Below are 14,486 nucleotides of genomic sequence, written 5' to 3'. Positions count from 1 at the left end.
TGCCATTGGCTTGAGAACCCATCTATCATTATTCTGAATAAATATAAATATCTATGTAAAAAGGCCTACAGTACATACAGAAGGCACAAATGCATTCTCCAGAACATATACAGCTGAACTCAAATAAGGCAGCATCATGAATCCTCTCCCACAGTTGATCTTACTTGTGCTTTTAAAGATGCACTGCTTGGACTAAAGCTTGTTTTGGTATTGAGCCATGAGGATTAGTGGATGAGGACTACACACTCTCTAGCAGGATCTGGTTGAGACCAGTCACCCCATCCGGATCATGCCTGGGGTGCATGTCGGCGTAGCGCAAAGGAGAGCGGCGCATGTGGAGCTTCACAGAGCCCTGCAGAGGTGAGCACAACACAGTCGGTTACAAATCACTGATAGCCAGAGCAAATCAGGAATGCCTAGTGTTAGAATAAAGAGGAGAGGTCATTACTTCTACTGCAAATTAAATGTATAAAAAAAATAACTAAAAGTGTCAGAGGTTTGGCATGAAGTGTCCAGAATCCTTGACCAATGTGATCAAATAATTGTAATGTAATGTCAAACCATCAAAATACAGCAATTTATTATAATGAAACTGTACATTCTTCATTAGTACAGCAGATCAACATGTAGATGTAAAGCTCAGATCTGAGAGATTATGATTCATAGCATCTTGCAATTATACATTTAGATTACATTATTACATTTGTAATTGTATTTATTTTTTCATTTTTTCAGTATTTGATTCTATATTGCTTTATCATTAATGTGTTTATTTATTTATTAATAGACCAATAATCTACACGCCAAAAACAATGCAAATAAATGGCATAAAAATGGGACATATTTGACATGGCCTTTTTCAGACACCGTTTGTGGTGATTTTGGACTGTTTTTGGAACACTACACTCGGCAGGCTATTCCCTTTCCCAAAGTCTAGTTGCTGGGACACATCTGACCCATTGTCTTGGTTGTTGCCTGCCAAGCTAATATCAGAGAAAACACTGACTGGTCAAGCATGTTAATGCCATCAGTAATCTGTACAAGACCAGTAAATTAGTTTGAAAAGGTATATTACTAACGTCTTAATCAGTTACGGTCAATGTATTAAGGCCCTGAGAGCATTTTATCACAATCCACTGTTGCACCTTTAATAATTTAAAACAAAATAAATCTAAAAAACCACTACTAACTGGCCAAGTAGGTTCATTTTCAGGTCTTACCCGTGGCTGGGCCCTGATGGAGGCCACACCCTGGTCGAACTGGTTGGTCTCCACCTTATACTCTCCATGCCTGAAGGGGATCTTCAGGGTGGCCATCAAGGACATGACCTTCTGGAAGCCAGTGGCGGTAAAGGCCACCGTGATGTTTGGGGTGGAGGCCATAGCCAGCCCCAGTGGCCAGCCACGCACTGCCACAGGCTCGGGGATACTGGAGAGCTGAACAGAGCCTCGCTCCTTCAGCAGAGGGTCCAGCGGGGGCAGAGAACAGGATTCCTCTTCTTCATGCAGGTCCTCAGCATCGTCCAGCTCTGCCTCAGCCAGAGCGTCCATCAGAGCCTGAAGAGAGAAACAGAGAAAGCAAGAAAACACATGAGAACTAGGTTTATGAAGTAAAAAAAAAAAAAGAAACATTAATGAAATTAGACCAAAAAGACCCCAAATATAAAACAGTTGAAGTAGGGATGTCTGGTCAGGTTATTATGCCCCCCAAGGAAATGATATGACTGCAGTGTTGTAAAGGAGCTTCTATACTGAGACATTCCGGACTGACTGATTCCTGCGAGTGTGTGTAGTGGTACACACTCTGTAGTGATATTTGTTGTTGGTCTACTGGTGTGTAATGACTGGTTTATAGTGGGTGAATGTGCTGTGTGTGATCTGGGTTTCTATAGCGTGTGTGCGTGTTAGCATTAGCATTAGCCTCCACGCGATACTAAATGGGCTCTTCAGTTCCAGGTTAAAAACAGAGGAAGGCAAGTTGTTCTCTGGTTCTCCCGCTGGTAAAACAGAGCGTTTCAGTGAGGGTTTAAAAAAAGGTCAGATATTATGGTCTGTTTTCACATTCCACTGTAAAATAGCTTCACACTGCAGACTCTCAACTCTTTTATTTACCTTCTGAGAATGTCCACACTGTTGTCGGATGGCCAACAATGGCAACGTGAGGACACCAGATGGCGCCCTCAACACTGTGGTTAAAACAAAGACTCAGAACTGGATTGAGATTCCTAGTTTGAAGTACTCACCCTCCAAGACCTCCATTTAGCCTGGATGACTGAGGCAGCTTTGTGCCATCTCCTCACCTCTCTCCTGACCAGCCAGGCCCGCACCCCTGAAGAAACAGAGAGATAGCTGAAGTGTTCATATGTGTGTGATGGACACAATGGAAGTGGTCATCTAGAAGCCTTAATTTCATTCCTATTAGTTATACGTGTGGATGGTGTACCTGCTTGTATAAGAGTGGCAGATCGTGTCTTTATGGCTCGCTGGCGCATTTGGTGCCTACGCCAGCAGCACTGGATGCTGAAGGCCTTCTGAGAGCGCACTCTGCCTCTCTGCTCCTCCAACAGCTCCAACTATAGCAAGACACACATAGTGGGAGATATTTCAGCATACACTGCAAAATATCTGCGAAATGAACCTCAATTACTTTTACATATATATTTTTATTACCTAAAAATATTGATATGGCACACTGGTCTTGGCAGTTGCATCAGTGTAAATCTAGTCAAGCAATATAACACTACTTATTGGCTACATTCATACGGCAGGTGTCCCAAATCCAATATTTCCAATTGGTGTGGAAGTGTGAATGGCAAATAACACACAGGATCTGTGGAACTGAAATCCAATATTTCCAATATCTGAAACACGACTATGCAACACATATCATAAATGTGCGCTGAAGAGAGCAGTGGGTGTCAGTTTAGAAGTGTAAACTGTTTAGACAAATGTTGGACATGGGTAACATTAAAATGATAATGTGAACAGCCTTAAAAATAAATAAATATACTGGATTTGGGCCATTTTCCCTGCTGTGTGAATGCGGCCATTATTACATTGCTAAATATAATAAGTAAAATGGTGAGAAATGAAAAGTACTAGACATATTTAATAACTACATCTATATTTAATATATGTATATGTTTTGCCGTACCATGGCATGTGTCAGGAACACTTTGGTTTTCCCACAGTGCACCATCAGATTGTTGTTGTTTGTGTATGTGGAGGGGTCAGATGACCTCAGCACTGTGTTCACAACGGTCTGCACAGCAGGACCTAGACTGGCCTCCTCTCCACTCTCACATCCTAAACAGCAGAGAAGGGGAAAAAAACAGTTATTGTAGCCAAGCTCACCACAAACTGGTGGGCTGTACCCAACAGCTGGTTCCTTTTTCCAGGACACTCTCAAAACGCTCAACAACAGAAATTTTATGGAATTACTGGGCTGAAGATTTGCTATGAAGATTTTTTATTACAAAGCTATGACCAGACATGGGGAGTAAGCATACTGTTTGATCAGTTAAATGTGTTTTTTTAAACACATTTAATTGGAGTAAATATTTAATTAAAAGTAAAAGTACTTAATATAGCTATAGCAGATATAACTGTTAAAGTTTCCAAGCATATTATTTAACAGTGTTCCTTCCAGAAAGGTCCAGTAAATTGAGTCTAATATTGTGTGCGAGTGACAATGTTGTTTTCAAATATGCTTAAATGTAATGAGTTGTAAAGAATGGAAATCCCAGAACTAATTTTGACCAGTGGTGCTAAATTGTTGTTTGAAATCAATGTATGTAATTCCTATAATAATTCAACTTTCTCAAACATCAGTGAATAATATCCAGATACTGATATACACACTGTGCACACCTACCCACTGATGTCTGCTTTTTATGTATGAAATAAGCGTCCTATTAGCCATGGATGACAAACAGCGCCACCATACACAAGTATGATGTTTGTACTGTGCAAGCTAGCATGTGCAAAACCAAGCCACTAACAATGAAGATCAACTGGTGCAGACATGGTTTCCAGTGATGCAATGTGTACAACACGACCATTACCAACATAAACATGAGGGCGATTTGTTAGGCACTGCACACAAACATCTGTTACATGCACCTCTACAAAAAGCATGCAGTCATTTACCTGTTTTAACTATACAGTCCCATTTTAATCACCAGTTTATTTAATTTCTAAGGACAGTGGAAGAGAGGAAAAACAAGATGGGATTACTGACATTAAAGAAGATTCAAAGAGAATGGCTGAGAGAGAATAAGAGGATCTACGTCAGAAAAACAGGCTGTGTGACTTTGTGGCTTTTTATAGATAAAATGCCCTTACCGTCCTTGTTTATCTGAGCAGGGAGCCTGGTGTTGGTTATCAGCCCATATCGCTGGAGGAAACTGTCATAGGCAACCCTGTACAAATAATGGATTCATTTGTGTGAATGTGTGCAAGTTGCCAGTTTAATACATTTATTGACCATTTTATTTATCTATGTAACTACAAAGTATCTAATAAAATAGGAAAAAATGTAGGTACAACAGAAGCTCGTACATTAATTCAGTGGTGGGAAGTTGGGCTTTCAATAATTTCTTTAAACTGTTCTTTTTATACATACATACATCTTTAATATGGGACAAAAAAGCTGTGTTTATGGATGTGTGCATGGGGGAGGTTCTTAAAAAAAACAAAGAATTCATATTATAATATACAGATATACATCAACTATATATACAGGGTCAAAAAAATACATCAAGCTACTTGAATAAGCAGAATAGGCAAGTAATAGGTAAGCACAGCCCACATAATTTCGATAGCTGAGGTCAGGACCTTGCCATATCTTAACGTTAGCCTGCTGTAGCCACTCCACAATCACTTTTGGTGTGTGTGATTAGAGTCATTGTCCTGTTGGAACAACCAAGCTCCCCAGCTTTAATTGTCTAGGTGATGTTTTGAGGTTATACTGAGATATTTTAAGGTGGTCTTCCTCAATCATCATTCCTTTCTGCAATGCACCAGAAACAGCCCTTGAGCAGGCTCCTACCACCCTGCTTAACAGTTCACTTCCAACAGCACATTAATTATCTAATAAGGTGTATGTATATTTGACCCTTTAGTTGATTTCACTGAAATCTTGTTTTTTCCCCCCCAATTAAAGATGTTGTTGTTGATGTTAGAAATGCTACAGTCATATTGTGCAGGTCTGGCATTAGAACAGTGCGATGCATTACCTAATGGGGAAACCTGCTGCACTGATGTGGATGGTCTCCACTATACCGCAGGCCTCCAGCTGTGTGATCACCTGAGAACATATTTAATAGAGAAAACAAATGGATTTTAAAAAAATAATAAATGAACGGCAAACCTCCCAGATACAAATTCCTACCATTAGCCCTTCCAGTTATTTTATGTATGTATGGGACTACAATGGTGATAAACAGTCAAAGTCTACATGTTTGCACTGTGTCCTAACTGGGCCACAACCTACATTTGTCTTGCATTTAATTATTATAACATAATAACTTTGACTAAATGTAATGCGTGAAGGTTTATGTAATAGGGTGTTTCTGTTAACGTCACAGCAAAAGCACTGTAATGTAAATGGAAAATGTCATTTAAATGTAATATTTCCAGAAAGTGAGAAAATGTTCAGGAGAAAATTAAAGAATTGGTTGCACTCACCTCTTCCTTCTTGAAGGTAAGCGGCCTGCAGTCAGGGTTGGGTTTAATGCAACGAGTGTAGTGTGGGGTGGTGCTGTGCAGAATCTTCATCAAACTCTCCAATGAGTTCTGAACACCAAAGTATAAATATGTTTATTTTACCCAGGATTTCTTAAAGGAACATTTAATGCAGCATTTATACCTTAAACCAACAGCTTCAGAATCATTCTGATGCTCCACTGACTGTAATTTTACTGCACTCACTGTGAGAATTTGATTGCACTATGCTACGGTCACTGTAGCAGGCACCAGACTGCTTGTGAAAACTGAGCAACACTGCATATTTGTATATAACACTGCATAATCCTTTAATAATGTAAAATTTATCACGCCAGTCCACATTCTCAACCAAGACCTAACTGTACATGTGCCATTTAATTTATCCTCTGCTTTACCTTGAATTTGGAGACGACGGTGACGACTTTGCTGTGGGGCCGGGAGCCGTTTCCCTCCGTGTCCCAGGCAGCGAACAGACTCTGCAGCAAAGGATCCTCTGACTTCTGCAGTAAGCTGAGAAGTTCGGGTGGGACTGGATCCTACATATACCCACATAAATGCAGTAGACGTCAAAGCCAAGAAAAGAGAGGTCCGTTTACAGCTCAACAGACTAAAAGGGTTTCTTTGTATATGTGCTTTTATGACCTGCTGAATTTCTGCTTTTTCATTCAGAAAAATCTGTGTATGGGGGGGGGATTCTTCCAGCTTCTAACCAGCTTCTTATAAGTTCCAGCGAAGCTTATTATCTTATATAATACAATATAATATGAAATGCATTAGTGTTTAAGGCATTGAAATCGCAATGTAGATTTAAAGTGGCCCCAGAGTGGACAACTGTATTTATCTTGGTGTAGTTGAATAATGAGAGTTTGATTAATTAAACTGACATATCATAAACCTCAAATGCTGTTGTCTGTAAAACAGAGCTGTAAAACAGCCCAATTTCTGTACCCGCAGAACTGTTATGCAACAGTCCTCACTACTTTTATTTATGCCCTTAAAACACTCACCCATCCCACTAGAGAAAGCCTTTCAAGGCAACAGCTTTGAAAGTGAATCGATTCAGAATCACCCATTTAGAGAATCCATTTTTGACAATCAATTCAGAATCATCCACGTTGAGATGCATCCAAGAATACCCCCCCCCCACACACACACACATAGAATATTAAATATCATCAAAAAACTCTAAATACTCTAAACTCTAAATAATCATAGTATTATGAACAACACACCAGATGGTATTTATACATACTTCTGCAAATAAATTACATATATTTTATTGAAAACAACGATTCCAATCTTTTGAATGGTAGTATGTAATAAAACAATACCTTATTCTTCTCCATCATGCCCTCAATCTGGTAGCTAACGTTTCCTGCATAGTGGGCCACGATAAAGTGTGGCTGTTTGCTGAATTTATCCCAGCTCATCCTGGTGTTGCCAGAGAGTTCCTTCTCTAGACGCACCCGAAACTGCTTAGCATCGGATGGCCTGTTCAAGCGACATTCCTGGAAGAGGGTGGGAGCAGGGAAAGTCCATTGTAAAATCTCCAAAATTAAAGCTTTACAGGAGAAGGAAAAAACCTCCTCCTTTTGGACAGAATGTAAATAAGAGCCAGATTTACATTATGTCAAAGTGAAAAATGGAGATGCAGGACAATGATAATGCACTACACTACAACAGACTTAATATAGACAATAAGACACACTATGCAACAACACAAAATACAATATTTCACAGTAGGGGTGGGCGATATGATGATATTATCATTACTGTGTTACAATACTCCACAATATGATTTTCGTAGCATATTATATTAACTTAAATAAAGGTTTTTAAAAATCGTTTATCCGATGCATTGCAATTATTCCAAATGATCAATCCTCGCAAAACTAAATAAATAAATGGTGTATCATGAAGTTTTAAGTTTTTGCCATACTGCCCATCCTTACTTGGTACAAAAAAGATATCAGGTTCAATATAGACCTCATTAAGTAAGGAGAAGATGCTGGTAGGGCTTCCCTCAATTAGGTCCAGGCAGCTCTGGTTGTCTTGGTAGCGGACAAAAGACCACTGTAGGCCTTCAGCCACATACTCCTCCTGCTGGGCCTTCAGGTAATGTGCCACAAAGTGCTGCTGCAGCTTTTCATTGGCATAGTTTATGCACAGCTGCTCCAGGTTATTCAGCAGGAAGCACTCAAAGCCGTATACATCCAAAAGGCCTACAAAGGGTGCCAACCATGGATTAGATTAGGAACAAATAGAGCATCCAGTCTGAGGCAGTTGGTTCACATACAGGTAGGTAGGCAGATGGTAATAGAGGAGTAGGTTATATACCAATGAAGTTGCTCCACTTGGAGTTGTCTGCACTCATGCTGTTGTTGATGAAGTTGACCAACCATTCAAAAAGCCTGTCAGACAAAGCAAAAAGACATGCAAATTAATAATATGCATCATTAACAACCTCCATGACCACAAATGCTCTTCTTCCATAACACACAAGGCCTAGATTTTAGACCCTTGGCGTGCTTTCACGCCTACCTTGTACCTTAAGACTTCAATCTCAAGTATAGGGAGATGAGTCCCACGTATGTGGGATCTTAGGTAAGAGCTTATCCTACTTCTGTTGGTGTAACTGTCTCTCCTGTCCAGGGCAGAAGGCTTTCTACTAGACTGTGGAGCATTGCTGTAAGGAGCTGATTGCATTGAGCGACAAAAGCAAGGTCAGGATGTTTAGCATCCCACCTCATCTCTAACTCATCCTAAAAGTTTGTGATTGAGCGCAATCATTCCAAAGAGCCTAGTTCCACTCCTCAGTGCTGGGGGGGGGGTATCTAACCCACCCATAGCATCAGCGAATAAGTTCATGTTTATCTGCTCATATTAAGAGTCCCATTTTATAAACAGTACTTCTCTACAGGGACTAGACAAGCTGTTTGTGTAAGCAATTGGTGCAACATAAAGTAGCTGAAGACATTCATTAGAAAAAAGGAAATCTGCACAATGATAAATAATGGACACAAGCTTCCAGTACTTTTTTGCATTAATGTCACTGCAGAAAGAAAAAAAATTAATTGTTAAAAAGCACAAAGATATATCCTGAGGGGAACGGTGTCTAAATGTGATTTGCCTAAGTTTACAAACACAGTATTGCCACATAAAATAGTCATAACAGCCTTAAACTCACAGCCTAAGATGACTCTGATATCTCTAGGCTAAACCTGTCCCCAGCACGCAGCCCTGTGCTAATGCAGTGCAGAGTAGTGTAGTGTGGCTCACTGTGCGTAGATGACTTTAGCGAGGCAGTCTCTGCGGATGATGCACTCGCTTTGAGAGCAGGGTTTGAGCAAGACGTTCTGTTTGCCTGCACGCAAAGTCCGCACAGTCACACACTCCTGAAGCTCCTCTGTGGGCACCTGCAGCAGGGCTGCGGTCTTCTTGAGGAAATCTACAAACATACACACAGTCAGTTAGACTTAAAGCAATGAAAAACATATGCCAAGAATATAAGCTGAAAATATCAGCAGCATGCTGGCCAAATTCAGACAAGCTATATTTTCTTTAGCGTAATTTAAAGTGACGTATTATGAATCTCAAACACTGTTGTGTCCTTTTTCGAAAGAAAATTTGGCAAAATCAAAACAGAGCTGAGAAACAAGCAAATTCCAAAACCCTCAACATGTATGTAATGGAGAGCAGCTCATCACTTCCAGACTCTGCTAGTTGTGAGTATATGGGTTGCTATGAAAACCAGGTCTCATGACCATGGCTTTTCCTGGTCCATTGATCAGGAACAGAGGATCTCAATTTCAGACTGCAGCAAAGCAAAAGCCAGGGGAGCAAACCAGAATCTACACTAGACTAAAAGCTAACTCTCTGACATGAGTTTTTACCATCTCCCCTTTCATCCTCCACTTCACCTCCTCAAAAACAAACTAGGCTACCTGAACTGAACCAAACTGGAGCTGAACACACCTCTGAAGGAAGAGGACAGGCTTATTTTTCAGTGGTAAGACTTGAGAGCGAGCGAGTGAAAGCTAACCAGATACAATATCTCCAGCCTGCTAACAGCACATCACGCTGAGAGGACACAACCAGAAGACAACAGCACTAAGACTTTAAGAATAATTACAGTGTTTCTGTTAGTGTTAAAACTTTGCTATAACATATGGCTTTGGTGAGCTGTCAGCAGGGCCTTAAACCACCAGTGTCTAGTTTTTTTTATAAATGTCCTGCTCTGAGGCAAAATAACAGGGTTGATAGTGTTTCATTTGAACAGCATGAGAGCTGTCTTTGCCTACCTACCTTTGGACTGTTCGTCGAGGTCACAGGGCTGAGACTCTGAGGCAGGACTGAAGTTCACATTCCCCAGCTGTAGAATACCCGCTAGGATCTGCACATTACATTTTGCAAAAAGCATGAAAAGGCAGGGAGGGGGCAAAGCACCTCTGTGATAGTAAAAGCACCTTCTTTCATAGCCTACCCTGAAGATTTGTGCCCGTTTCTCTGCATCAATGCCTAGGCTGATCATGCCATCCACAGTCTCCTGGAGGCAGTCCTCTATGGAGATATTACATAAAACGTTACTTTGCTCATCCATCACAACATCCTAAACCATCTTAAATCCATGTATATAGAGGAGTTCAAACCTTCTAAGGTTTTGTCTGCATTTGGCAACCAGGCAAATCTTTGGTCACATGGCATCTCCCACTCCTGCCTCTGTTTCTCTGAAGCCCCTTTCATCATCTGAACAACAGATCAAGCAGAAGAAAAAAATGACACAATCATTATAGTGAAGAGCACGTACAGGTCTGTTTTATTATATCTATTCGCATAAAGAAAAGGAAATAAGGATAATACAATCAAATCGAAGCCTCATCATGATCTAACACACATTTAAAATCTAGCAGGTAAGGACATGAATTTGCATTAAAACTTCTACCTAGTTTCCGCAATCACACAAGATTTCAGTTAAGGGTTGAGAAAAACTTAGAAGGTAGACTAATTAGGTATAAATATAACACTCAGAATAACATTTCATTTGATTAGGGTTAAGGTTAGGGCAAAATCACTCCATGGTTAGGCTAACCTTAACCCTAAGGTTATTTTGGCAAGGGGGCTCTGAGTGGTCCAGCAGACTAAGGCACTGCCACTATGACCTGAGGTTCGCTAGTTCTGAGTCCCAGGTCATGCTGCCCGCATGGCATTAATGAATTAATTTAGGCAAAACTCTCACATTTGTGTCGAACCTACAACTTCTTCTGACTGCAATAATCAAAGCTACATTATTGGTTTATATGAGGACAATCTTGCTGAACAGGAGTGATTGTATAAAGAGTGCACTATGTCCTACTTTGAGGCACTGTATAAACATGGCCTCGTATTCACCTGGTAGAATATATGGAAGTTCCTCTCGTTAGGAGCTTGAAAGGCCACCCTGGTCTTCTCCAGCAGATACGTCTGCACTGAAGCCCCTACTAGCAGCTGAGAACTGCAAGACACAAGGAGGCCACAACATCCATTATAGGTTATTCTAACCGGCATTATCTCTAATCAGGTGTCGGTGCAGAACTTTGTAAATCAAGGTCACAGTGTAAACAAACAGAGGTGTAACGGGAATGACCTGTTTAGCTGGAGCTGAATGTACTTTCCGAAGCGACTGCTGTTGTTGTTGCGCAGAGTGCAAGCATTTCCTGCAAGGAAGGAGAACGTGAGAAACCAAACACAGAATTTGAACATGGGACATGCTTGGACATGCTTGGACATGGGACATGGCCAAACATGGGACATGATCACAAATGGACATTTAAACTCAGTGTCAGAAATAAGAAGCATCTTTAACCTTTCACACACACACTATAGGGGCAAAAGTATTGGGACACATGCTTGTTTTTTTCCCCCGAAATCAATGATATTAAAAGAGCTAATCCTGATTTTGTTGGAGTAACTGTCTCCACTGTCCAGGGAGGCTTTCTACTAGATTTTAGAGCATTGTTGCATGGATTTGATTGCATTCAGCAACAAGAGAACACAGTTCCATATGTCTGGCATTAGCAATGATGCCAAAAAGTTATCTCCAGAGAGCCCTATTTTATTATCACATCAGCAACATCAGCAATGGGTGCAACTTAAAGTAGCTGAATGCATTCATTAGAAGGGGTGTCCACAAACATTTGGACATACAGTTGTACCTTGGTCTAGGCAACTTCATTCTGCATCATTTTATCACACTTACATCTCATACATACAACCTTTTTTTATTATTTTTTAAAGAATTTGCCAGAGTTGTGGGAGTCCTAAAAGTAAAAAAAATGTAGCAGTAAACACAGTAGTACCCTCCATCTCCCAAATGTCTCGGAGATTAAAAAGCTCTGAGTTTATCTGTCTAAAATCCTCTATTTATCCCTCTGTACTTTCGTCTGTTGACCTTAACTGCACTCTGAACTCTCTCATTCATTATCTCTTCCTTCAGTCTCTTATTCCCTCACCAAAGGCCTCCATAACAGGGTTGGAATCCAGCACTCGTCTCTCTATCCTCTCCACGGTGTCCTGGCACTTCTGGGAGGAGACGGCCACAGTGGCGTAGTATTTCATCAAGCAGCGTGACGTCCACGTCTGGAGAGAATCAAAGTGTGGTAAATCAACAACATTCAATGCTAATTAAATCAGTTATAACTAATAAAGCTAACTTTTACTGAAAAAAGCAACTGAACATTCGTTGATCTTTATACCAGACTTCACAGGCATGAAGATCACAGGTCATGCTGTTTTCTTATATATCTTGGGAAGGAAGACGCAAAATAAGGCCCTATGTTTAGTAGCTCTACCTACCTTCCCAGCTCCGCTCTCCCCTGAGACCACTAGTGATTGGTTCACAGGCTCCACCTGGCCTTGCACGTTTCTATACGCCTCCTCCGCTACGATGAATATGTGTGGCTTAAAGTCCTGCACAAAGACAGACATTCAGACTGAATTAAACACAGTTACATGTTGTCGCATCTTTTGTATCTCCAATTTTGCAAGACAGCTTTTTTACTTTTGACATAATGCGAATCTGGTTGTTCTTAACATTGTGCACAAATTTCATGGTGAATGTAGCATTTACATTGAGGGCACTTAGTGGACGCTGTTTTCCAGAGCGCCTTACAAAAGTGCTTCACTGGTTTAAAATATCCATAGTTAGTTTGTACAGCCACAATCCAAAAAATAGACTATGCCAAATACAAAAGTCAGGATGGACACTTGGATACGTAATTCTCAACACATACTACTCCTGGAAGTACTTAGGCAAAGTGACCAATAGAAATGCTCCAAAATGTCCTGGAACTTGCATTAAAAGTTCAGAAGTCTTTTTTCATTCTCCTGTAAAATTACCATTTTGGATGAGGCATCTATGTGATAGTGAGCCATGATATGAACTTACTGAGATGGATTTGGATCTGTGATATGCTATGTAGAAAGGCGGGAAAAGACATGTCGAGCCTTAAAAGAACATTCATATTCCAACCAGTGGCCGGTCTCCTCATTTATACTGTCTAATTAACCATCTGATATTGATACAATACTATATAATACTTTTTTTTACTAAAACACACAATATCACAATATTATACTGTATTGTCCCAAGCATTAGCCACTCCCACTACTGAAGCACACTAAGCAATCTGATATGATGTGTAGCAGCAGACTCTCCTTTTAACCAGAGGCTAGTAAACGCCCTCGACAAGGTTAAAACACTACATGTGGTATATTTTGCTGGACTTCCTGATCTCCAGTTAACCATGAAGTGCACTCAAACAGGAAAACACTACAGTGAGGTCAGCCAAAGTCATCAAGGTTGTATGGGAACACAGCGCCAAGCACAGTGTAATAAATAACCAAATACATGTATAGCATGGTTTATGTGAACGGCTGAATTTAGCCTCTTAGCGCAGTATGTGTGTATAACAGTTCAGCCTGACAAAACTGACTGTTTCAGTTTGCTGGGTTCATTTTTTTTATTGCAAAAAGTCATTATACATATTCTAACCAAGCACAGTGCACAGTCATTAACAACTAATAACAACTGTGACTTTGTTACTGTGGAGCTTTATATAAAATAAAAAATAGCATTCAGGTCAGGCTTGGGCAGAGAATCTAAACTCATTTGTTTGCCTGATTTGAGGCTCATGGGATGAATGAGCACATATTTGCTCAGTGCTACAGGCATGTATGGAGTGCCAGACGTATGGAACTAACAAGTAGTGTTGTAGTCAAGACCGCTAGAGCAGAGTTCGAGTCACAACCAATAATTTTAGTAGTTGAGTCTGAATCAAGGCAGCAGCAGCTACGAGACCGGATTATGCTTTTTCTTCATCATATAAAAATGTAAAAATGACAAAGAAAATGCTTGTAATTCATTGCACATTAATTTTACAAGATCAATTACTAATAAAGTAAAATTACATTTAATGCTGTAATATTAAATAACAACCTAAACCAGTCAAACTAAGACCGTGTAACTTTTGGAAACAATAATTGTGATGATTGTGTATAATAAGTATTATAAGGTGGTGAATGTAAACCTACAAAAGTCCAAGCACTACAGTTCCCATAATCTTGTCTGTCTGACACCACGGTCACAGGTCACCAGCCCATCATTTAGAGACAGCTTCCCAGATCTTCACCTGACTACAAACTACAGACACCCGTCACAGACACCTGTTTACAATCTAAGCTGGATTATATAAATGTGTTGTTGTTGTTTTTTTTTGCCATCGT

At 40.2% G+C, this 14,486-nt stretch overlaps 1 protein-coding gene across 1 annotated transcript in view; it reads right to left on the bottom strand.

The window, feature by feature from the left end:
* myo19 (myosin XIX) overlaps positions 1–14,486 on the bottom strand; it is a 28,892-nt gene that overhangs the window by 1,738 nt on the left and 12,668 nt on the right. Inside the window, exons 4-23 of the mRNA XM_072662841.1 lie at positions 12,558–12,671; positions 12,215–12,341; positions 11,350–11,419; positions 11,115–11,217; positions 10,376–10,472; positions 10,210–10,286; positions 10,032–10,119; positions 9,006–9,174; positions 8,064–8,137; positions 7,713–7,948; positions 7,058–7,234; positions 6,122–6,262; positions 5,688–5,795; positions 5,237–5,307; positions 4,344–4,420; positions 3,154–3,305; positions 2,443–2,572; positions 2,243–2,328; positions 1,221–1,556; positions 1–352 (exon numbers count right to left, since the gene is read on the bottom strand). The exon at positions 1–352 is cut by the window's left edge and continues 1,738 nt beyond it. Coding sequence (XP_072518942.1) covers positions 239–352; positions 1,221–1,556; positions 2,243–2,328; positions 2,443–2,572; positions 3,154–3,305; positions 4,344–4,420; positions 5,237–5,307; positions 5,688–5,795; positions 6,122–6,262; positions 7,058–7,234; positions 7,713–7,948; positions 8,064–8,137; positions 9,006–9,174; positions 10,032–10,119; positions 10,210–10,286; positions 10,376–10,472; positions 11,115–11,217; positions 11,350–11,419; positions 12,215–12,341; positions 12,558–12,671 — 2,547 coding nt within the window. The 3' untranslated portion in view covers positions 1–238. The remainder of the gene's footprint in view (positions 353–1,220; positions 1,557–2,242; positions 2,329–2,442; positions 2,573–3,153; positions 3,306–4,343; positions 4,421–5,236; positions 5,308–5,687; positions 5,796–6,121; positions 6,263–7,057; positions 7,235–7,712; positions 7,949–8,063; positions 8,138–9,005; positions 9,175–10,031; positions 10,120–10,209; positions 10,287–10,375; positions 10,473–11,114; positions 11,218–11,349; positions 11,420–12,214; positions 12,342–12,557; positions 12,672–14,486) is intronic.

This window comes from Salminus brasiliensis, chromosome 1 (genome assembly GCF_030463535.1).
Source record: "Salminus brasiliensis chromosome 1, fSalBra1.hap2, whole genome shotgun sequence".
NCBI lineage: Eukaryota > Metazoa > Chordata > Actinopteri > Characiformes > Bryconidae > Salminus > Salminus brasiliensis.
This window is presented reverse-complemented; position numbering and strand designations above follow the sequence as displayed.